This window comes from Salmo salar, chromosome 12, assembly GCF_965601325.2.
Source record: "Salmo salar chromosome 12, fSalSal1, whole genome shotgun sequence".
Lineage (NCBI taxonomy): Eukaryota > Metazoa > Chordata > Actinopteri > Salmoniformes > Salmonidae > Salmo > Salmo salar.
In genome coordinates this window covers 99,371,759-99,397,371 of record NC_138302.1, presented here as the reverse complement: position 1 = coordinate 99,397,371, position 25,613 = coordinate 99,371,759, and the positions used below count along the sequence as shown (strand labels likewise).

Sequence of the window (25,613 nt, the reverse complement as noted above, 5' to 3'; positions counted from 1 at the left end):
TACTTCTGGTGTATCCAAAAATGAATGTACTTCTGGTGTACCCAAAAATGAATGTACTTCTGGTGTACCCAAAAATGAATGTACTTCTGGTGTACCCAAAAATGCAAACGACGCTGTCGGTGTGATCGATGGCGTTAAAGCAAATGAGATGCCAAGTCAGGTCGAGTACGGACGGGTTGAGAACCCACCCGTCTCCCGAGAGTCTCATAAACCTAAAACATATCCCAAATAGAACAGAAATAAAGGAGACAACCTCCAACTTTAGGCCTTTGTTTCAATTACACACTATGATGGGTGCTTGGCCATGTCCAAAATGACATGCTATGAGTGTGCCTGTGTTCTCCATTCCAGAGGATTACTAAATAAGGCCTCTGATCACCTAAACAGCTTTGTGGGAAAATACACCATGTTATTACTCCATGGATGAGTCCCAAATGGTTCCCTTTATTTCCTACAGAGTGCACTACTTTTGACCATGGGAGCCCTATGGGGAGGGGCTTTAAAAGCTGTTGTTGCTTACCGACAAGTTCTTCCCTGCCAGCCTGCAGTGCTCAACGTGTTCCGTCGCAGCTGGCCAGTAGATCTAAGAGAGGGAGGGAGGGGTTTTCACTTGGCTTAGAGATGGATTTCAGCATTTTAGGAAATTCCTTCTTGTTTTTGTTGGGAATGAGATAAAACAAAACAACACAGTTAAGGAGGAAATTATTATTTTTTTAAGGGTGAAAGAGAGATTGTAAGGTACTGACCAGGTAGACAGTAAGGTACTGACCAGGTAGATAGTAAGGTACTGACCAGGTAGACAGTAAGGTACTGACCAGGTATACAGTAAGGTGCTGACCAGGTAGATAGTAAGGTACTGACCGTGCGTGTAGGTAGAGCCAGACTGTTAGAGTGCAGCAGGTAGACATGGTCTCTTCCTCCGACCAGTAGCCAGCCACGGTCCTCATCCAGCAGCAGGGCCTGGTAACCCCCACTCACACCCCGGTCCCAGAACACACTGGAACTGTTCCTCCAATGCAACTCTGAGAGGGAGAGAGAGAGGAGAGAGAGAGAGAGAGAGAGAGGAGAGAGAGAGAGAGAGAGAGAGAGAGAGAGAGAGAGAGAGGTATGAACCTGGATAAGAGCCCCATAAGCAAGCTGGTCCCAGGACAGCAACACAATTAGACCCAACGGACTCATGAGAAAACAAAAAGATAATTACTTGACACATTGGAAAGAATTTACAAAAAAACAGACCAAACTAGAATGCTATTTGGCCCTAAACAGAGAGAACACAGTGGCAGAATACCTGACAACTGTGACTGACCAAAAATTAAGGAAATCTTTGACTATGTACAGACTCAGTGAGCATAGCCTTGCTATTGAGAGAGTCCGCTGAAGGCAGACCTGGTTCTCAAGAGAAGACAGGCTAGGTGGAAACTGAGCTCTACTTCCTACATTTTCTAATACTTTTTGGGGAGGGGATTCATAAAATATTTAAGTCTAATCAGTTGTCTTCCTCGAATGATGGGGATGATAACTCAATCTTTGCAAGAGGGAGGGAAACTGTTTTCAATGGCCCTTAACTCAGAGCTCAGACACTTCATACAAAAAAAAAATATATATATATTTGTTAAAAAAGAAATATATGAAATCGAAATTCCATACATTTTTCAGGATACAAATTCAAATGTATTACAAAAATCTATACATCCTTCTTAAAAACTGTAAAACAATACATCACAAACAAACACTTAATGAAGGATAAACAGAGTTATCCCTGAGTTAGCCTGCCCAGCAGCAGGTTAGTTCTGAATGCAGGATAAACAGAGTTATCCCTGAGTTAGCCTGCCCAGCAGCAGGTTAGTTCTGAATGCAGGATAAACAGAGTTATCCCTGAGTTAGCCTGCCCAGCAGCAGGTTAGTTCTGAATGCAGGATAAACAGAGTTATCCCTGAGTTAGCCTGCCCAGCAGCAGGTTAGTTCTGAATGCAGGATAAACAGAGTTATCCCTGAGTTAGCCTGCCCAGCAGCAGGTTAGTTCTGAATGCAGGATAAACAGAGTTATCCCTGAGTTAGCCTGCCCAGCAGCAGGTTAGTTCTGAATGCAGGATAAACAGAGTTATCCCTGAGTTAGCCTGCCCAGCAGCAGGTTAGTTCTGAATGAAGGATAAACAGAGTTATCCCTGAGTTAGCCTGCCCAGCAGCAGGTTAGTTCTGAATGCAGGATAAACAGAGTTATCCCTGAGTTAGCCTGCCCAGCAGCAGGTTAGTTCTGAATGCAGGATAAACAGAGTTATCCCTGAGTTAGCCTGCCCAGCAGCAGGTTAGTTCTGAATGCAGGATAAACAGAGTTATCCCTGAGTTAGCCTGCCCAGCAGCAGGTTAGTTCTGAATGCAGGATAAACAGAGTTATCCCTGAGTTAGCCTGCCCAGCAGCAGGTTAGTTCTGAATGCAGGATAAACAGAGTTATCCCTGAGTTAGCCTGCCCAGCGGCAGGTTAGTTCTGAATGCAGGATAAACAGAGTTATCCCTGAGTTAGCCTGCCCAGCAGCAGGTTAGTTCTGAATGCAGGATAAACAGAGTTATCCCTGAGTTAGCCTGCCCAGCAGCAGGTTAGTTTTGAAGGATTTGTTGCCATAGAAATGTACCTGGCTAAAAGGTGAGCTACTTCCGTGGTACCAGTTATCCCGAGTTAAACTCAGAGTTGACCAAAGTTACCTCGCTAACTCCTCAAACCACTTACCCTCCTGAGCCAACTCTACACCCTGTCTACATGTGTCCTCTGTCCTCTGACTGCCCCCTCTCCCCTCTTCCCCCAACCAGAGAAAACTCCCCCAAAATCGTATAAAGTAGATGTATACAGTACTATAACCCTAAACTATGTCAGTGTGGGATCATTAAAAAGGGAGGAAGCGGATGCAGAGAGGATGTATGCAAAGTAAACAACTTCAGTTAATTATACTTAGCCAGCACAAAGACCAAACATTTTGTCTACAGACAAGAGTCTAGAGACAGGAGACAGGAGTCTAGAGACAGGAGACAAGAGTCTAGGGTGTGCAGCAACACAGAAGGAGTGACAGGTCTTCCTGAATCCTGAGCATAACCAGCTTTGAATATATCTCTAACACCTTGCTGTATAAGATGGCTTTGGAATAAAGAGGAGGAGGAAGAGAAGGAGGGGCAAGGTGGTGAGGAGAAAGGGGAGGAGGAGGAGGAGGAGGAGGAGGAGGAGGAGGAGGAGGAAGAGGAGATAGAGAAGGAGGGGAAAGGTGGTGAGGAGGAGGAGGAAGAGGAGATAGATAAGGAGAAGGAAGAGAAGGAGAGGAAAGGTGATGAGGAGAAAGAGGAGGATGAGGAGGGGAGGAGGAAGAGGAGATAGATAAGGAGGAGGAAGAGAAGGAGAGGAAAGGTGGTGAGGAGAAAGAGGAGGATGAGGAGGGAGGAGGAGGAAGAGGAAGTTGGAGGAAAAGGAGCAGGAGGTTCAGGTGGAGGATTTGGGTTTCCACTGCTGAGGTATCGTTTTGCAGCATCCTTGTGGTTTAACGACAATTATTATTAAAATCAAACTAATATCTAATCAGACTGGAGATATGTGTAGAAATAAATGATGGTGTCATACATCCCGCCAGCCACATTCATCTTACATGTCCACACATAGCTTTTACACAGTTTACATCTTACATGTCCACACATAGCTATTACACAGTTTACATCTTACATGTCCACACATAGCTATTACACAGTTTACATCTTACATGTCCACACATAGCTATTACACAGTTTACATCTTACATGTCCACACATAGCTATTACACAGTTTACATCTTACATGTCCACACATAGCTATTACACAGTTTACATCTTACATGTCCACACATAGCTATTACACAGTTTACATCTTACATGTCCACACATAGCTATTACACAGTGTCAATAATGAATACTTGGACAGTAAAGTCACGAGTTCCGCCGAAGTCGGTCCCTCTCCTTGTTCGAGCGGCGCTCGGCGGTCGACGTCACCGGCCTTCTAGCCATCGCCGATCCACTTTTCATTTTCCATTTGTTTTGTCTTTGTTTTCTACACATCTGGTTTCAATTCCCCCATTACATGTTCATTATTTATTCCCCATGTTTGTGTGCGTGTTACTGACGGCTGGTATTTTGTTCCCGGGTTTTTGTTATTACGCCTGTTTATTTCGTGGTACCGGTATTTTTCCCCGCACCGTAGTATTGTGTTTATACTGGTGTTTTCTTGTATTAAATACCTTGTCCACGCATCTCAGCTCTCCTGCGCCTGACTCCTTTCACCAGTTACCCACAGCCTTGACAAGTAAAGACAAATTATTGCCAATTACAATTCAGACTCCTTGTCTTTTCCCATGTTTAGTTATGTTACAGCTTTATTCTAAAATTGATTAAATAAAACATTTTCCTCAGCAATCTACACACAATACCCCATAATGACAAAGCGAAAACTGTTTTTATTTTATTTGAGCAAATTTATTAAAAAAAATAGAAACCTGAAATACCTTATTTACATAAGTATTCAGACCCTTTGCTATGAGACTCTAAATTGAGCTCAGGTGCATCCTGTTTCCATTGATCATCCTTGAGATGTTTCTACAACTTGATTGGAGTCCACCTGTGGTAAATTCAATTGATAGGACATGATTTGGAAAGGCACACACACCTGTCTACATACACACCTGAGGTCGAAGGAATTGTCCGTAGAGCTCCGAGACAGGATTGTGTCGAGGCACAGATCTGGGGAAGGGTACCAAAACATTCTGCAGCATTGAATCTCCCCAAGAACACAGTGGCCTCCGTCATTCTTAAATGGAAGAAGTTTGGAGGCACCAAGACTCTTCCTAGAGCTGGCCGCACTGCCAAACTGAGCAATCGGGGGAGAAGGGCCTTGGTCAGGGAGGTGACCAAGAACCCAATGGTCACTCTGACAGAGCTCTAGAGTTCCTCTGTGGAGATGGGAGAACCTTCCAGAAGGACAACCATCTCTGCAGCACTCCACCAATCAGGCCTTTATGGTAAGCACACAGACGAGACAACACAGTAGTGGCAGTCTCTGAATATCCTTGAGTGGCCCAGCCAGAGCCCGGACTTGAACCCAATCGAACATCTCTGGGGAGACCTGAAAATAGCTGTGCAGCAACGCTCCCCATCCAACCTGACAGAGCTTGAGAGGATCTACAGAGAAGAATGGGGGAACATCCCCAAATACAGGTGTGCTAAGTTTGCAGTGTCATACCCAAGAAGACTTGAGGCTGTAATCGCTGCAAGTGAAGGGTCTGAATACTAATGTAAATATGGTATTTCATTTAAAAAATGTAATAAATTAGCAAAAATAAATAAAAAATACTGTTTTTGCGTCATCATTATGGTATTGTGTGTAGATTGATGAGGATTGTTTTTGGAATAAGTCTGTAACGTAACAAAATGTGGAAAAAGTCAAGGGGTCTGAATACTTTCCCGAAGGCACTACAGGTGTTACCATTTCAGATGGATGTAGTTGGTAGATTAGGTTCACAAATCTATGGTACCTACACCTACTTGTGCTACCCAAAGGGGAATAGAAAGGTATCACAAGAGACCCCTGGGTCATCAAAGCAAATCGTATTAGTCACATGCACCGAATACAACAGGTAACCAACCGTACAATGAAATGCTTATTTACGCCCTAACCAACAATGCAGTTTAACAAATTTACGAATAAGAATAAAAAAATAAAAGGAACAAGTCATTAAAGAGCAGCAGTAAAATAACAATAGCGAGACTATATACAGGGGGTACCGGTACAGAGTCAATGTGCGGGGGCACCGGTTAGTCTAGGGTAATTGAGGTAATATGTACATGTAGGTGGATTTATTAAAGTGACTATGCATAGATAATAACAGAGAGTAGCAGCAGTGTAGAAGGGGGGGAGGGGTCCTCTTGGACCTAGACTTGGTGCTCCGGTACCACTTGCCGTGCGGTAGCAAAGAGAACAGTCTATGACTAGGGTGGCTCGAGTCTTTGACAATTTTTAGGGCCTTCCTCTGACACCGCCTGGTATAGAGGTCCTGGATGGGAGGAATCTTGGCCCCAGTGATGCACTGGGCCATACACACTACCTTCTGTAGTGCCTTGCGGTCAGAGGCCGAGCAGTTGCCATACTAGGCAGTGATGCAACCTGTCAGAATGCTCTCGATGGTGCAGCTGTAAAACCTTTTGAGGATCTGAGGACCCATGCCAAATCTTTTCAGTCTCCTGAAGGGGAATAGGTTTTGTCATGCCCTCTTCATGACTGTCTTGGTGTGCTTGGACCATGTTAGTTTGTTGGTGATGTGGACACCAAGGAACTTGAAGCTCTCAACCTGTTCCACTACAGCCCCGTCCATGAGAATGGGGGCGTGCTCGGTCCTCTTTTTCCTGTAGTCCACAATCATCTCCTTTGTCTTGATCACGTTGAGAGAGAGGTTGTTGTCCTGGCAACACAGGGCCAGGTCTCTGGCATAATCAGGCATAATGCTGTTGTGTCGTCGGCAAACTTAATGATGGTGTTGGAGTCGTGCCTGGCCATGCAGTCATGGGTGAACAGGGAGTACAGGAGGGGACTGAGCACGCACCTCTGAGGGACCCCTGTGTTGAGGATCAGCGTGGCAGATGTGTTGTTACCTACCCTTACCACCTGGGGGCGGCCCATCAAGAAGTCCAGGATCCAGTTGCAGAGGGCGGTGTTCAGTCCCAGGGTTCTTAGCTTAGTGATGAGCTTTGAGGGCACTATGGTGTTGAACGCTTGAGCTGTAGTCAGTGAATAGCATTCTCACATAGGTGTTCCTTTTGTCCAGGTGGGAAAGGGCAGTGTGGAGTAATAATAGAGATTGCATCATCTGTGGACTAGGTTAGTTGGGCTCCCGAGGGGCACAGCCGTCTAAGGCACTGCATCTCAGTGCTAGAGGTGTCACTACAGACCCTGGTTCGGTCCTGGGCTGTATCACATCCGGCCGTTATTGGCAGTCCCATAGGGCTGCTCACAATTGGCCTTGCGTCAATTGGCCCTGCGTCTTCCGAGTTAGGGGAGAGTTTGGCCTGAGTAGGCCGTCATTGTAAAATAAGAATTCGTTCTTAACTGACTTGCCTGGTTAAATAAAATGTAAAAAGTTGATTTTGACTTCAGTCCGAGAATCCTTTCTCTCACTGTTGTGCTGCAGACTGAGAAACGTGTGTCTCTAGGTCTAGTCTCGCCTGTCAGCACGGCTCACTGGCTGCTGAAGGAGATGGATGAGAAGAGGGGAAAGAGGAACGGCCTGGCTCAAAGTGCTCATAATGAAGTATCCTCTTCAGCCATCTCATAGGACTTCAATGACAGATATATACACTGCTCAAAAAAATAAAGGGAACACTTTAAACAACACAATGTAACTCCAAGTCAATCACACTTCTGTGAAATCAAACTGTCCACTTAGGAAGCAACACTGATTGACAATAAATTCCACATGCTGTTGTGCAAATGGAATAGACAACAGGTGGAAATTATAGGCAATTAGCAAGACATCCCCAATAAAGGAGTGGTTCTGCAGGTGGGGACCACAGACCACTTCTCAGTTCTTATGCTTCCTGGCGGATGTTTTGGTCACTTTTGAATGCTGGCGGTGCTTTCACTCTAGTGGTAGCATGAGACGAAGTCTACAACCCACACAAGTGGCTCAGGTAGTGCAGCTCATCCAGGATGGCACATCAATGCGAGCTGTGGCAAGGTTTGCTGTGTCTGTCAGCGTAGTGTCCAGAGCATGGAGGTGCTACCAGGAGACAGGCCAGTACATCAGGAGACGTGGAGGAGGCCGTAGGAGGGCAACAACCCAGCAGCAGGACCGCTACCTCCACCTTTGTGCAAGGAGGAGCAGGAGGAGCACTGCCAGAGCCCTGCAAAATTACCTCCAGCAGGCCACAAATGTGCATGTGTCTGCTCAAACGGTCAGAAACAGACTCCATGAGGGTGGTATGAGGGCCCGACGTCCACAGGTGGGGGTTGTGCTTACAGCCCAACACCGTGCAGGACGTTTGGCATTTGACAGAGAACACCAAGATTGGCAAATTCGCCACTGGCACCCTGTGCTCTTCACAGATGAAAGCAGGTGAAAGCACAGATGAAAGCACTGAGCACATGTGACAGACGTGACAGAGTCTGGAGACGCCGTGGAGAACGTTCTGCTGCCTGCAACATCCTCCAGCATGACCGGTTTGGCGGTGGGTCAGTCATGGTGTGGGGTGGCATTTCTTTGGGGGGCCGCACAGCCCTCCATGTGCTCGCCAGAGGTAGCCTGACTGCTATTAGGTACCGAGATGAGATCCTCAGACCCCTTGTGAGACCATATGCTGGTGCGGTTGGCCCTGGGTTCCTCCTAATGCAAGACAATGCTAGACCTCATGTGGCTGGAGTGTGTCAGCAGTTCCTGCAAGAGGAGGGCATTGATGCTATGGACTGGCCCGCCCGTTCCCCAGACCTGAATCCAATTGAGCACATCTGGGACATCATGTCTCGCTCCATCCACCAACGCCACGTTGCACCACAGACTGTCCAGGAGTTGGCGGATGCTTTAGTCCAGGTCTGGGAGGAGATCCCTCAGGAGACCATCCGTCACCTCATCAGGAGCATGCCCAGGCGTTGTAGGGAGGTCATACAGGCACGTGGAGGCCACACACACTACTGAGCCTCATTTTGACTTGTTTTAAGGACATTACATCAAAGTTGGATCAGCCTGTAGTGTGGTTTTCCACTTTAATTTTGAGTGTGACTCCAAATCCAGACCTCCATGGGTTGATAAATTGGATTTCCATTGATTATTTTTGTGTGATTTTGTTGTCAGCACATTCAACTATGTAAAGAAAAAAAGTATTTAATAAGATTATTTCATTCATTCAGATCTAGGATGTGTTATTTTAGTGTTCCCTTTATTTTTTTTGAGCAGTGTACATTACACAGCATTCCAGAACATTCTAACCACATTCCAGAACTAGTGGCACTCTGCACTCTGCAGAAACAAAGATTCCAGAGCTCAGTGGATACAGAGTCCTGCTCCCTTCAGAACGAAGCAAGGCATGCTTCATCTCTCCTGGAAGTGTTACAGTCCATTTGGACCCCCAACATCTTGTCTAGCAGTAGACAGCACCCCAAGGTGAGTCAGCCAAACTACAGTACTGTGTATAGTCCAACAAAAATAGGCTGGTGAGGTAATATCTAGGAATAACTTTGCAAATGAAAGCCATGCCAGATGTATTAATCATTTTCACATACACAGAAGAAGCAACCTAGCTCACACGCACGCACGTGCACACACACACACACACACACACACACAATTCATTTAATCTCACCCGCTATATCACTTCCCTTCACCTAAATCCACCCTGTGTCAAGTTGTCCTGAAAATAGGAGAAACGTGGGATTTGTAAAGCATTGAGATTCATTCCTACTTTAAAATGAAGGTTTAAAGACCGACGACACATTCACTGTATAATTTCCTCATTCTAACTGTAATCTGAAATCAGTTCTGATCAGATCAACAGGTGAAAATAACCCAGATATCACCTCAGTTGATTTACAATGTAACGTCTACAGTAACATCAAGGACATTCACATGGCTGGGAAAGAGGGCTTAATAAGTATTATTTTATGGTTATAGTGTATTTGTGGATAACGTCTCCCATTAGTTTAATATTTAGATTGTATAATCTTTCTCGTTAATATATCCATCATATGTTACTCTGTTTCCTCTGTTTCCTCTAGGAGAACACCAAGACATGCTCTTTTCATCTTGTGACACACACACACAGACACGCACACACACACACACACACACACACACACACACACACGCACACACACGCACACACACGCACAGACACGCACAGACACACACACACACACGCACACACGCACACACACACACACACACACGCACAGACACGCACAGACACACACACACACACACACACACACACACACACACACACACACACACACACACACACACACGCACACACACACGCACACAAACACGCACAGACACGCACAGACACACACACACACACACACACACACACACACACACACACACACACACACACACACACACACACACACACACACACGCACACACACACGCACAGACACACACACACACTCACACACTCACACTTCCTGCCAGCTGTTTGCTGTTTTCATAGGCAGAATGGTAGGACAGTGTGTTCTGACCAAGCAAAACAGAATGTGTGTGTGTGTGTGTGTGTGTGTGTGTGTGTGTGTGTGTGCGTGTGTGTGAGGGTGTGTGTGTGTGTGTGTGTGTGTGTGTGTCTGTGCGTGTGTGTGTGTGTGATGAGTTAAGGTTAGAGTTAAGATGGTGTTTAACTTCCTATAAAAAAAAAAACATTACTATTCTTCTTGAACTTATACAGGCCAGGGTAGTATCCCAAATAACACCCTATTCCTGATATAGTGCACTACTTCTGACCCGGATCCATAGCGCTTTGGTCAAAAATAGTGCACTATATATACGGAACAGGGTGCAATTTGGGATACACGGTCGCAGTCATCATCTTTCGGCTCCAGAACTGTCGACCACAGAGTAACAATAGGATGAGGTATACGATCAAATACAGGAATCCCCCTGGGGGGAGAAGCCGAGTCTGAAAACTCATAATGAGGCATTCGTTTGACGCATTCCTTTTCAGACTATTGAAAACTGTGTTTGGTTTTACGGCTGTTTTTTGTTTTCTACCTGGCAATCAATAGGTTTGTTGAATGATAAACCCCCTCATCAGTATGACCATCATTCACTTATTCTACGTGAGCCAAACGTGCTCCTACACAGTGAGCAGGCTTAACATATTCTCTGATTACTTCTGATTGGTCAGTGCCCCGAGCCAAGGGTTTAATTTTGTTTCAACCTTTAGTTTCAACTGCCAAGTCACTAAGAGGCTGAGGATTTAAAGGGTCAGGGGTCGTTTGGTCAAGGGAATTTGATTACTGCTCTCTATACAGGGTTGGGGAGGGTTGTGGAGGTTTGTGGAGGGTTGTGGAGGGTTGGGGAGGGTTTTGGGAGGGTTGGGGAGGGTTGTGGAGGGTTGGGGAAGGTTGGGGAGGGTTTGGGGAGGGTTGGGGAGGGTTTGTGGAGGGTTGTGGAGGGTTGGGGAGGGTTGTGGAGGGTTGGGGAAGGTTGGGGAGGGTTTGGGGAGGGTTGGGGAGGGTTGGGGAGGGTTGTGGAGGGTTTGGGGAGGGTTGTGGAGGGTTGGGGAGGGTTGTGGAGGGTTGGGGAGGGTTGTGGAGGGTTTGGGGAGGGTTGGGGAGGGTTGTGGAGGGTTGTGGAAGGTTGGGGAGGGTTGGGGAGGGTTGTGGAGGGTTGTGGAGGGTTGTGGAGGGTTGGGGAGGGTTGGGGAGGGTTTTGGGAGGGTTGGGGAGGGTTGTGGAGGGTTGGGGAAGGTTGGGGAGGGTTTGGGGAGGGTTGGGGAGGGTTTGTGGAGGGTTGTGGAGGGTTGGGGAGGGTTGTGGAGGGTTGGGGAAGGTTGGGGAGGGTTTGGGGAGGGTTGGGGAGGGTTGGGGAGGGTTGTGGAGGGTTTGGGGAGGGTTGGGGAGGGTTGTGGAGGGTTGGGGAGGGTTGTGGAGGGTTTGGGGAGGGTTGGGGAGGGTTGTGGAGGGTTGTGGAAGGTTGGGGAGGGTTGGGGAGGGTTGTGGAGGGTTGGGGAGGGTTGTGGAGGGTTGTGGAGGGTTGTGGAGGGTTGGGGAGGGTTTGGGGATGGTTGGGGAGGGTTGGGGAGGGTTGTGGAGGGTTGTGGAGGGTTGGGGAAGGTTGGGGAGGGTTGTGGAGGGTTGTGGAGGGTTGGGGAAGGTTGGGGAGGGTTGTGGAGGGTTGGGGAGGGTTGGGGAAGGTTGTGGAGGGTTGTGGAGGGTTGTGGAGGGTTGGGGAGGGTTGTGGAGGGTTGTGGAGGGTTGGGGAGGATTGGGGAGGATTGTGGAGGGTTGTGGAGGGTTGTGGAGGTTCGGGGAGGGTTGTGGAGGGTTGGGGAGGGTTGTGGAGGGTTGGGGAGGGTTGTGGAGGGTTGTGGAGGGTTGTGGAGGGTTGGGAAGGGGAGGGTTGTGGAGGGTTGTGGAGGGTTGTGGAGGGTTGTGGAGGTTGGGGAGGGTTGGGGAGGGTTGGGGAGGGTTGTGGAGGGTTGTGGAGGTTTGGAGAGGGTTGGGGAGGGTTGTGGAGGGTTGTGGAGGTTCGGGGAAGGTTGTGGAGGGTTGGGGAGGGTTGGGGAGGGTTGTGGAGGTTTGTGGAGGGTTGGGGAGGGTTGTGGAGGGTTGGGGAGGGTTGGGGAGGGTTGGGGAGGGTTTGGGGACGGTTGTGGAGGGTTGTGGAGGGTTGGAGAGGGTTGGGGAGGGTTGTGGAGGGTTGGGGAGGGGAGGGTTGTGGAGGGTTGTGGAGGGTTGTGGAGGGTTGTGGAGGTTGGGGAGGGTTGGGGAGGGTTGTGGAGGGTTGGGGAGGGTTGTGGAAGGTTGTGGAGGGTTGGGGAGGGTTGTGGAGGGTTGTGGAGGGTTGGGGAGGGTTGTGGAGGTTTGGAGAGGGTTGGGGAGGGTTGTGGAGGGTTGTGGAGGTTCGGGGAAGGTTGTGGGTCTGACTTGACAATCTGAAAACATGTACGCACGCACGCACACACACACACACACACACACACACACATGCAGTGACTAGATAAAAGGGTGTGTCAGGGAAACCCACCCTTTTTGTCTATTTGTGGTTAGACTCTTGGCTTCTGTATCAGTGCAGAATATTACAGTGTAATAATATGACTGGAAGTAAAATGTGCCTCGCCCACAGCCGGAGCTGTCGTCGTCATGACACTGAACACAGTTCTCTGTCTGACACACTCCACTAGGAATGAGTTGGCAGGCCAGGCAGTCTCTAACCTCACACACACACACACACACACACACACACACACACACACACACACATACCGACACACACCCACACACGCATGCGCACGCGCACACACATGCACACACACACACAGACACACACACACACATACACATGCATGCGTGAACATACACACACACACACACACACACACACACACACACACACACACACACACACACACACACACACACACACACACACACACACACACACACACACACACACACACACAAACCTAATCAGCTCAAAGACTTTCTGAACCACTGCAGGCTATCGCCATAGAGACATCTGGAATTCCACTGAGTTCCAAACACCTGGTAGCCACCTGACTGACTGACTCTGTCCCTTTGGTACTGTGGAAGGTTTCAGATGGGGTTCAGCAAAATATTCACCGGAAATACATGTCAATGTTGAGGCAAAATTTGGTACTACTAAATACCTTCTCAAGGGCAGTAGATCCTCTTTTTAACACTACAACAAAACTACAGGAAGCAAAGATCCAACTTTAAAGTCTTCAGTGCTCTCTACTGATTCTTACCATGCTAGCAGGAGTAACCATGAGTTACCGCATCAGTACTGAGGATCTCGGTAAGACATAAACCAGAAACAACCATGAAATGGACCTGAACCATCATGCGTGCTCCAAATCACACTCCATAACGCTCCGTAATCTTAACTGGGAATAACATTTTACAGTTTGAATGTTTTTTTTCAAGGTTAGACTGAAATTGAAAACACAGCCGTATGGTAGTAAAAACCAACCGTAGGAGTTGTCCATGTTACACCTTAGAGGAGATGGCCGTTTTATCACACATTTTTAAATGTTTTATTTACATTTTTATTTCACCTTTATTTAACCTGTGAGGCCAGTTGAGGACAAGTTCTCATTTACAACTGCGACCTGGTCAAGATAAAGCAAAGCAGTGTGACAAAAACAACAACACAGAGTTACATATGGAATAAACAATTGTACAGTCAATAACACAATAGAAAAATCTGTATACAGTGTGTGCAAATGAAGTAAGGAGGTAAGGCAATAAATAGGCCAATAGTGGCGAAGTAATTACAATTTAGCAATTAACACTGGAGTGATAGATGTGCAGATGTGGATGTGCAAGTAGAAATAGTGGTGTGCAAAAGAGCAGAAAAACAAAAACAAATATGGGATGAGGTAGGTAGTTGGCTGGATGGTCTATTTACAGATGGGCTGTGTACAGCTGCAGCGATCGGTAAGCTGCTCTGACAGCTGATGTTTAAAGTTAGTGAGGGAGATATAAGTCTCCAACTGCAGAGATTTTTTGCAATTCGATCCAGTCATTTGCAGCAGAGAACTGGAAGGAAAGGCGGCCAAAGGAGAAATTGGCTTTGGGGGTGACCAGAGAGATATACCTGCTGGAGCGCGTGCTACGGGTGGGTGTTGCTATGGTGACCAGTGAGCTGAGATAAGGCGGAGCTTTACCTAGCATAGACTTATAGATGACCTGGAGCCAGTGGATTTGGCGACGAGTATGAAGCGAGGACCAACCAACAAGAGCGTACAGGTCACAGTGGTGGGTAGTATATGGGGCTTTGGTGACAAAACGGATGGCACTGTGATAGACTGCATCCAATTTGCTGAGTAGAGTGTTGGAGGCTATTTTGTCAATGACATCGCCGAAGTCGAGGATCGGTAGGATAGTCAGTTTTACGAGGGTATGTTTGGCAGCGTGAGTGAAGGAGGCTTTGTTGCGAAATAGGAAGCCGATTCTAGATTTAACTTTGGATTGGAGATGTTTAATGTGAGTCTGGAAGGAGAGTTTACAGTCTAACCAGACACCTAGGTATTTGTAGTTGTCCACATATTCTAAGTCAGAACCGTCCAGAGTAGTGATGTTAGGCGGGCTGGTGCGGGCAGCGATCGGTTGAAGAGCATGCATTTAGTTTTACTAGCATTTAAGAGCAGTTGGAGGCCACGGAAGGAGAGTTGTATGGCATTGAAACTCATTTGGAGGTTTGTTAACACAGTGTCCAAAGAAGGGCCAGAAGTATACAGAATGGTGTTGTCTGCGTAGAGGTAAACACACCAGACACACCCCGTTGCCATCAGAGGTCATGGATTATAGTAATCCTCACGAACAGGAATAACCAGTTAGATCAGCCGTGATACAAGTCAGTATTCGACGTCCATCCATGTCTGAGGACGTCAGGAGATGACTTCGACACCGACCACTAGGGGCGCTGTTACCTTCAAGTAGGTTTGGGTTTTGTTAGGGCCCTGTGGATGGGGATGTCGGATGGGCGTAAGCATCTGCCTTTGATCCCAAAGATTGCAAGTTTAAATCCAGCGATATAATTTTTGAAGGAGATTTTTTGGTTTTAAGCCTATCCCAAACCATAACCCTTACCTTAACCATTAACCATAACCCTTACCTTAACCATTAACCATAACCCTTACCTTAACCATTAACCATAACCCTTACCTTAACCATTAACCATAACCCTTACCTTAACCATTAACCATAACCCTTACCTTAACCATTAACCATAACCCTTACCTTAACCATTAACCATAACCCTTACCTTAACCATTAACCATAACCCTTACCTTAACCATTAACCATAACCCTTACCTTAACCATTAACCATAACCCTTACCTTAACCATTAACCATAACCCTTACCTTAACCATTAACCATAACCCTTACCTTAACCATTAACCCTAACCCTTACCTTAACCATTAACCATAACCCTTACCTTAACCATTAACCCTAACCCTTACCTTAACCATTAACCCTAACCCTTACCTTAACCATTAACCATAATGCGTAACCTTAAAAATTCGGTGTTGATTCCTAAACTTCACCTTAAAACACTTTGAAATTTGATGTTTGAGAAACATGGATGAACGCCTTATTCTGACGTGAGACTGTGAGATCTAGTTGGGAATAACATTAGCCTTATAATAACCACTGGGACACTTCAAGGTCCTGGACGTTTCAATAGCAGCCTTATAATAACCACTGGGACACTTCAAGGTCCTGGACGTTTCAATAGCAAACTTATAATAACCACTGGGACACTTCAAGGTCCTGGACGTTTCAATAGCAGCCTTATAATAACCACTGGGACACTTCAAGGTCCTGGACGTTTCAATAGCAGCCTTATAATAACCACTGGGACACTTCAAGGTCCTGGACGTTTCAATAGCAGCCTTATAATAACCACTGGGACACTTCAAGGTCCTGGACGTTTCAATAGCAGCCTTATAATAACCACTGGGACACTTCAAGGTCCTGGACGTTTCAATAGCAGCCTTATAATAACCACTGGGACACTTCAAGGTCCTGGACGTTTCAATAGCAGCCTTATAATAACCACTGGGACACTTCAAGGTCCTGGACGTTTCAATAGCAGCCTTATAATAACCACTGGGACACTTCAAGGTCCTGGACGTTTCAATAGCAGCCTTAGCAGACGTTTCAATAGCAGCCTTATAATAACCACTGGGACACTTCAAGGTCCTGGACGTTTCAATAGCAGCCTTATAATAACCACTGGGACACTTCAAGGTCCTGGACGTTTCAATAGCAGCCTTATAATAACCACTGGGACACTTCAAGGTCCTGGACGTTTCAATAGCAGCCTTATAATAACCACTGGGACACTTCAAGGTCCTGGACGTTTCAATAGCAGCCTTATAATAACCACTGGGACGCTTCAAGGTCCTGGACGTTTCAATAGCAGCCTTATAATAACCACTGGGACACTTCAAGGTCCTGGACGTTTCAATAGCAGCCTTATAATAACCACTGGGACACTTCAAGGTCCTGGACGTTTCAATAGCAGCCTTATAAAACTTATATAACATAGGTGGTTTCATCAACCCACTCACACACTCCCTTGAAGAGCACCCTTGAGCCTTGAGACGAGAAGACTTGCCTAGGTGTTTGTTCAGCCGGTTCACACAGTCTTGTGAATCACAGGAGACATGCCAACTCCTTAGTTAAAGTGGATATGGAATAATAGGTATTCAAAGCCTTGATTTAATTGGGATTTATAGGTGGAATTGACCCTAGTTTTGAGCTCTGATGTTTTCCTGGTGCAGTGGAAAGAAGGATATATTAACTCAACCATCCAATCTAGTTTCTACTCTAGTACTGTTTTCATAGTGGTCGCCAATGTAGCCAAGTCTCCCCTTTCCATTTATTTTACTGTCAAAGATAGATCCAAGGTTAAAGCCAAAATGTGTTCCATGTTAGAAAAGGCAGAATCTTAATTTGACCAATTTCTCACAGCAGGAAAATAATCCTGCAGCAACAGAAAATGTGAATTATTGTGTGGATTATAATTAATACAAGATATCTTTTTTTTGTAGGGGTTGACACATTTTTTGTTAGGGCAAATAAAGTCTGACATTTTAAAGTGGAAATTACAAACTTTAAAAGCCTTTATAAACCTCAAATTCACAATAAGTTATCATTTCCTGCCAAGCAGGAAATTTCCTGCACCAGCAGGGTATCACATTAAGATCCTACATCTGTAACCAGCTCCAGAGGGAATTAAATGTGTTATCCAGAATGTAGGGCAGGCTGATATAGTTCAAGGACAATTCTAACAAGCCAAGAGGACAGTATAGTATCGACAACTGACTTCAGCTACTAACTCAAACCAACAAAAGACAGAGCCAAAGAACCATAGAATCCAGAAAAGGAACCACATAAGTAACAAAACAACAGAAAACCAACAACCAAAAATATGTATGTTTTCTCTGCTAATTTTCCTCTGTGTAGAACTGAGTTCCCCCCGACTCCTAGATGACACTTGAGAGGAGTGGAACCCATGTAAGGAGGAAAGAAGGTGTTACCCTCAATCCCCCCTCCTTCATTCTGTCTCCTGAAGGTATCCAAATAGAGGCTTTGAAGTAGAACGGACCTCCACAGACAGACTCCATTTTCCTCTGTATGGGAAACTCTCACCCCAGCTTCTTAGATCTCTCTCTCTCTCTCTCTCTCTCTCTCTCTCTCTCTCTCTCTCTCTCTCTCTCTCTCTCTCCTCTCTCTCTCTCTCTCTCTCTCTCTCTCTCCTTTTCACCACAGGTTGCCACGACAACCATTAATGAAAATGGAAGACCACACAACGTTGGTGGTGAAGACTGGTTGGTGCATTCACAGAATTAAATAGAACCTTGAGTTGTATCTCTATGGTAACGTTCACCTTGTCAATCTAAACTGTAGCTAGGAAATGGTGTGAGAAGAACGACAACACATTCAAAGAATCTCTAATAATCACACGCTGTTTATGCACAGTATTCAGTATTTCAGCTGTAAATAGACTGAAGTAACCAGGTCTCTCTGCACATCAAATTAATGATGTTCTACGTGCCCAATAGGGGGAAAAAAGGCTAGGTTCCCACACATAGGACACAGAATATTCCTCTTGTGAAGGCCGAGTGCAGGTGTTTGTTAATGAAGGGGAAACGGCTAAATAGTGACATCAATAGAATTCTCATACACTATACAACCTACAATATCAGGAGAAGATGAGAGAGACGGACGGAGGCTAATCTAAAGAAGCATAAGAGCAAACCAGAAATAACAGATAATGAAAAAATGGTTTGATAATGATTGCAAAAATCTAAGAAAGTCATTGAGAAGACAGTGAGGGACAGTGTCTGACAGACCAATAAACCAGCACATGTCCTCTACTGTATGATTATTGTTATTGTTCAATGTATGGTTATTTTGACCCTTGGTTATTGTTGTTACTGTTGTCCCGTTGACAATATTTGATTCTCATTTTTTATTTATTTTTATATTGTAAATATCCAAAATAAGCTTTGGCAATATGTATATTGTTACGTCATGCCAATAAAGCGAATTGAATTGAATTGAATTGAATTGAGAAATATATCTAATCAAAAACGCAGAGAACCAGACAACAGAAATATAGGCCTTCAATATGGGAGAAACACTGAAGCAATACAAACACACCCTATGAACAATAAAGGAACAGCACATTAATCAGCTGGATGGAATTGAGGAATCCAGAGAATCAAACCACTTCTGGGAGAATTGGAATAAATTAAACAAACCTCATCAGGAGGAATTGGCTATCCAAAATGGGGATATGTGGAGAAATCACTTTGCAAACCTCTACAGCGATACAGTATAACAAAGAGCCCAGAACAAAAAGATATACAAAAAGATATACAAGAAAAATTACAAATCCTTGAATCAGCAGTCAGAGACTAGAATCCAGTGGATACCCCAAATACAGAAGACGAATTATTGTAAAAACTATGCACTCTCTCCAACCCAAAAAGGCCTGTGGTGCTGATGGTATTTTAAATGAAATGATCAAATATACAGACCACCAATTCAAATTGGCTATACTCAAACTCTTCAACATTATCCTCACTGCAGGTATTTTCCCCGATATTTGGAACCAGGGATTGATCACACCAATCTATAAAAATGGAGACAAATTTGACCCAAATAATTACAGAGTAATTTGCGTTAACAGCAACTTGGGGAAAATTCTCTGCAGTATTATAAATAGCAGACTACATCATTTCCTTGACACACACAACATCCTGAGCAGAAGCCAGGTTGGATTTAAAAAAAATGATTGTACAACAGACCACATTTACACCCTCCACACTCTAACTGACAAACAAGTAAACCAAAACAAAGGCAAAATCTACTCGTGTTTTGTAGATTTCAAGAAAGCATTTGTTTCAATTTGGCACGAAGGCCTTTTTTTTATAAACTAATAGAAAGTGGTATTGGAGGGAAAACATATGATGTTATTAAATGTTATTTTATGTACACTAAAAACAAATGTGCGGTTAAAATTGGCAACAAGGCAACAGACTTCTTCTCTCAGGGACGGGGAGTGAAACAGGGCTGCCCAATAAGTCCAACACTATTTAACATCGACATTAATGAATTGGCCAAAAACATTAGAAGAATCGGCAGCACCTGGTATCACCCTACACAACACTGATATCAAGTGTCTGCTGTACGTAGATGACCTGGTGCTGCTGTCTCCCACTAAGGAGGGTCTGCTGTACGCAGATGACCTGGTGCTGCTGTCTCCCAATAAGGAGGGTCTGCTGTAGACAGATGACCTGGTGCTGCTGTCTCCCACTAAGGAGGGTCTGCTGTAGACAGATGACCTGGTGCTGCTGTCTCCCACTAAGGAGGGTCTGCTGTAGACAGATGACCTGGTGCTGCTGTCTCCCACTAAGGAGGGTCTGCTGTAGACAGATGACCTGGTGCTGCTGTCTCCCACTAAAGAGGGTCTGCTGTAGACAGATGACCTGGTGCTGCTGTCTCCCACTAAGGAGGGTCTGCTGTAGACAGATGACCTGGTGCTGCTGTCTCCCACTAAGGAGGGTCTGCTGTAGACAGATGACCTGGTGCTGCTGTCTCCCACTAAGGAGGGTCTGCTGTAGACAGATGACCTGGTGCTGCTGTCTCCCACTAAGGAGGGTCTGCTGTAGACAGATGACCTGGTGCTGCTGTCTCCCACTAAAGAGGGTCTGCTGTAGACAGATGACCTGGTGCTGCTGTCTCCCACTAAAGAGGGTCTGCTGTAGACAGATGACCTGGTGCTGCTGTCTCCCACTAAAGAGGGTCTGCTGTTGACAGATGATCTGGTGCTGTTGTCTCCCACTAAAGAGGGTCTGCTGTAGACAGATGACCTGGTGCTGCTGTCTCCCACTAAGGAGGGTCTGCTGTAGACAGATGATCTGGTGCTGTTGTCTCCCACTAAGGAGGGTCTGCTGTAGACAGATGACCTGGTGCTGCTGTCTCCCACTAAGGAGGGTCTGCTGTAGACAGATGACCTGGTGCTGCTGTCTCCCACTAAAGAGGGTCTGCTGTATGCAGATGACCTGGTGCTGCTGTCTCCCACTAAGGAGGGTCTGCTGTAGACAGATGACCTGGTGCTGCTGTCTCCCACTAAAGAGGGTCTGCTGTAGACAGATGACCTGGTGCTGCTGTCTCCCACTAAGGAGGGTCTGCTGTAGACAGATGACCTGGTGCTGCTGTCTCCCACTAAGGAGGGTCTGCTGTAGACAGATGACCTGGTGCTGTTGTCTCCCACTAAGGAGGGTCTGCTGTAGACAGATGACCTGGTGCTGTTGTCTCCCACTAAGGAGTGTCTGCTGTAGACAGATGACCTGGTGCTGCTGTCTCCCACTAAGGAGGGTCTGCTGTAGACAGATGACCTGGTGCTGCTGTCTCCCACTAAGGAGGGTCTGCTGTAGACAGATGACCTGGTGCTGCTGTCTCCCACTAAGGAGGGTCTGCTGTAGACAGATGACCTGGTGCTGCTGTCTCCCACTAAGGAGGGTCTGCTGTAGACAGATGACCTGGTGCTGCTGTCTCCCACTAAAGAGGGTCTGCTGTAGACAGATGACCTGGTGCTGCTGTCTCCCACTAAGGAGGGTCTGCTGTAGACAGATGACCTGGTGCTGCTGTCTCCCACTAAGGAGTGTCTGCTGTAGACCGATGACCTGGTGCTGCTGTCTCCCACTAAGGAGGGTCTGCTGTACGCAGATGACCTGGTGCTGCTGTCTCCCACTAAGGAGGGTCTGCTGTAGACAGATGACCTGGTGCTGCTGTCTCCCACTAAGGAGGGTCTGCTGTAGACAGATGACCTGGTGCTGCTGTCTCCCACTAAAGAGGGTCTGCTGTAGACAGATGACCTGGTGCTGCTGTCTCCCACTAAGGAGGGTCTGCTGTAGACAGATGACCTGGTGCTGCTGTCTCCCACTAAAGAGGGTCTGCTGTACGCAGATGACCTGGTGCTGCTGTCTCCCACTAAGGAGGGTCTGCTGTAGACAGATGACCTGGTGCTGCTGTCTCCCACTAAGGAGGGTCTGCTGTAGACAGATGACCTGGTGCTGCTGTCTCCCACTAAGGAGGGTCTGCTGTAGACAGATGACCTGGTGCTGCAGTCTCCCACTAAGGAGGGTCTGCTGTAGACAGATGACCTGGTGCTGCTGTCTCCCACTAAGGAGGGTCTGCTGTAGACAGATGACCTGGTGCTGCTGTCTCCCACTAAGGAGGGTCTGCTGTAGACAGATGACCTGGTGCTGCTGTCTCCCACTAAGGAGGGTCTGCTGTATGCAGATGACCTGGTGCTGATGTCTCCCACTAAGGAGGGTCTGCTGTAGACAGATGATCTGGTGCTGCTGTCTCCCACTAAAGAGGGGTTACAGCAGCACCTAGATCGTCTTCACAGGTTCTGTCAGACCTGGGCTCTGACCGTTAACCTAAAAAAAACAAATATAATGATATTCCAAAAAAGGTCCGGAAATCAGGATGACAAATATAAATTCTATTTGGACACAGTTCTATTAGAACACACCAAAAACTACACATATCTAGGACTAAATATCAGCAACACAGGTAGCTTTCACATGGCTGTGAACGAGCTGAGAGACAAAGCCAGAAGAGCATTCTATGCCATTTAAAAGGAACATTACAATTGTAATTCCAATTAGAATCTGGCTCAAAATGTTCCAATCGAACCAATTACTCTATATGGCAGTGAAGTATGGGGTTCAATCTCTAAAAATGAATTTACCAAATGTGACAAACATCCAATTGAAATACTGCATGCAGAGTTTTGCAAGACTGTATTGCAAGTACAAAGAAAAACTCCAAGTAACGCATGTAGAGCAGAATTGGGCCAAAACCTCCTCCTCATTCGAATAGAAAAAAGAGCCATCCAATTTTACAACCATCTAAAAACAAGTGACCCCAAAACTTTCCATCACACAGCTCTACAATGTCAAGAGATGAAACCAGAGAAGAGTCCCCTCAGCCAGCTGGTTCTGAGGCTCAGTTCACTAACCCAAACCAACCCCATAGAGCCTCAGGACAGCACTCAGAAAATCTGGCCCAACCAAATCATCACAAAACAAAAATAAAAATATATCACCTATTGGAAAGACACCACAAAAAATCAAAGTAAACTTCAATGCTATTTGTCTCTAAACAGACAGTACTTGGTGGCAGACTATCTGACCACTGTGACTGATAGAAAACTGAGGAAAACACTGACTAGGTACAGACTCAGTGAGAACAGTCGTCACAGACAAACCTGGCTGCAAAGAGAGGACAGTCTGACTATAGAGACCGGTCGTCACAGACAAACCCGGCTGCCCAGAGAGGACAGTCTGGCTGCCCAGAGAGGACAGTCTGGCTAGAGAGACCAGTCGTCACAGACAAACCTGGCTGCCCAGAGAGGACAGTCTGGCTATAGAGACCGGTCATTACAGACAAACCTGGCTGTCCAGAGAGGACAGGCTGGCTGCCCAGAGAGGACAGTCTGGCTGCCCAGAGAGGACAGGCTGTGCTCACTCTGCTCCAGGGGAGAGGTAGAGACAGAGCTGCATTTCCTGTTACACTGTGACAAATACTCAGACCTAAGAGAATATTTCTTTCCCAAAATTATAATTCAATACAAAGAATTTGAAACTATAAAAGATGAAGAAAAAAATCACATTTCTATTGGGTGAAAAGCCAAAATGTGCAGTTTTGGCAGCCAAATATGTGTCCTCCTGCCACAACCTGAGGGACAGCCAGTGAAAAGTGCAATGTAATGTGGATAATATTTCCCATCTTGTTTTGTTTTGTCTTTCATACCAGGTCATGTGTCTTCTCAGTCATGTTGACACTGGTCTACTACCATATATATATATATATATATATTTTTTTTTTAAATATTATATCTATACTTTGACAATGTAAGTAATAATGAACTTGCCATGTCAATAAAGTCAATTGAATTGAATTGAATTGAACTGAGAGAGAGAGAGAGATGGAGAGAGCGAGATGGAGAGATGGAGAGAGAGAGAGCGAGATGGAGAGAGAAAGAAAGAGAGAGAGAAAGAGAGAGAAAGCGAGAGAGAGTGAGAGGGAGGGAGAGAGAGAGAGAGAAAGAAAGACAGTCAGAGACAGAGGAAAATGGAGTGTCTGCAGAGAGTAGGATCAGAGACACACACAGAGGTAGAGAAAGAGAAAAGGGAATGGGCAGAGGAAGACAGATAGGCTGATGACAGCTCCTTGAGTAGTAGGTCCTAGACCTGTAAGGCCCAACTGAGACCCAGTGTTAGCTCCTAGCATCATGTCTCTCTCCCCAGTGTTAGCTCCTAGCATCATGTCTCTCTCCCCAGCTGAGACCCAGTGTTAGCCCCTAGCATCATGTCTCTCTCCCCAGCTGAGACCCAGTGTTAGCCCCTAGCATCATGTCTCACTCCCCAGTGTTAGCTCCTAGCATCATGTCTCTCTCCTCAGCTGCGACCCAGTGTTAGCCCCTAGCATCATGTCTCTCTCCCCAGCTGAGACCCAGTGTTAGCTCCTAGCATCATGTCTCTCTCCCCAGTGTTAGCTCCTAGCATCGTGTCTCTCTCCCCAGCTGCGACCCAGTGTTAGCCGCTAGCATCATGTCTCTCTCCCCAGTGTTAGCTCCTAGCATCGTGTCTCTCTCCCCAGCTGCGACCCAGTGTTAGCCCCTAGCATCATGTCTCTCTCCCCAGTGTTAGCTCCTAGCATCATGTCTCTCTCCCCAGCTGAGACCCAGTGTTAGCTCCTAGCATCATGTCTCTCTCCCCAGCTGAGACCCAGTGTTAGCCCCTAGCATCATGTCTCTCTCCCCAGCTGAGACCCAGTGTTAGCCCCTAGCATCATGTCTCTCTCCCCAGTGTTAGCTCCTAGCATCATGTCTCTCTCCCCAGTGTTAGCTCCTAGCATCATGTCTCTCTCCCCAGTGTTAGCCCCTAGCATCATGTCTCTCTCCCCAGTGTTAGCTCCTAGCATCATGTCTCTCTCCCCAGCTGAGACCCAGTGTTAGCCCCTAGCATCATGTCTCTCTCCCCAGCTGAGACCCAGTGTTAGCTCCTAGCATCGTGTCTCTCTCCCCAGCTGAGACCCAGTGTTAGCTCCTAGCATCATGTCTCTCTCCCCAGTGTTAGCTCCTAGCATCGTGTCTCTCTCCCCAGTGTTAGCTCCTAGCATCGTGTCTCTCTCCCCAGTGTTAGCTCCTAGCATCGTGTCTCTCTCCCCAGTGTTAGCTCCTAGCATCGTGTCTCTCTCCCCAGCTGAGACCCAGTGTTAGCTCCTAGCATCGTGTCTCTCTCCCCAGTGTTAGCTCCTAGCATCGTGTCTCTCTCCCCAGCTGCGACCCAGTGTTAGCCGCTAGCATCATGTCTCTCTCCCCAGTGTTAGCTCCTAGCATCGTGTCTCTCTCCCCAGCTGCGACCCAGTGTTAGCCCCTAGCATCATGTCTCTCTCCCCAGTGTTAGCCCCTAGCATCATGTCTCTCTCCCCAGTGTTAGCTCCTAGCATCATGTCTCTCTCCCCAGTGTTAGCTCCTAGCATCATGTCTCTCTCCCCAGTGTTAGCCCCTAGCATCATGTCTCTCTCCCCAGTGTTAGCTCCTAGCATCATGTCTCTCTCCCCAGCTGAGACCCAGTGTTAGCCCCTAGCATCATGTCTCTCTCCCCAGCTGAGACCCAGTGTTAGCTCCTAGCATCGTGTCTCTCTCCCCAGCTGAGACCCAGTGTTAGCTCCTAGCATCATGTCTCTCTCCCCAGTGTTAGCCCCTAGCATCATGTCTCTCTCCCCAGCTGAGACCCAGTGTTAGCTCCTAGCATCATGTCTCTCTCCCCAGTGTTAGC

The 25,613-nt window shown here is 46.6% G+C and overlaps 1 protein-coding gene across 1 annotated transcript in view; it reads right to left on the bottom strand.

The window, feature by feature from the left end:
* LOC106566214 (semaphorin-3D) overlaps positions 1 to 25,613 on the bottom strand; it is a 141,121-nt gene that overhangs the window by 36,962 nt on the left and 78,546 nt on the right. The window contains exons 3-4 of the mRNA XM_082959508.1: positions 862 to 1,022; positions 521 to 583 (exon numbers count right to left, since the gene is read on the bottom strand). Of these exons, the coding sequence (XP_082815634.1) occupies positions 521 to 583; positions 862 to 1,022 (224 nt within the window). The remainder of the gene's footprint in view (positions 1 to 520; positions 584 to 861; positions 1,023 to 25,613) is intronic.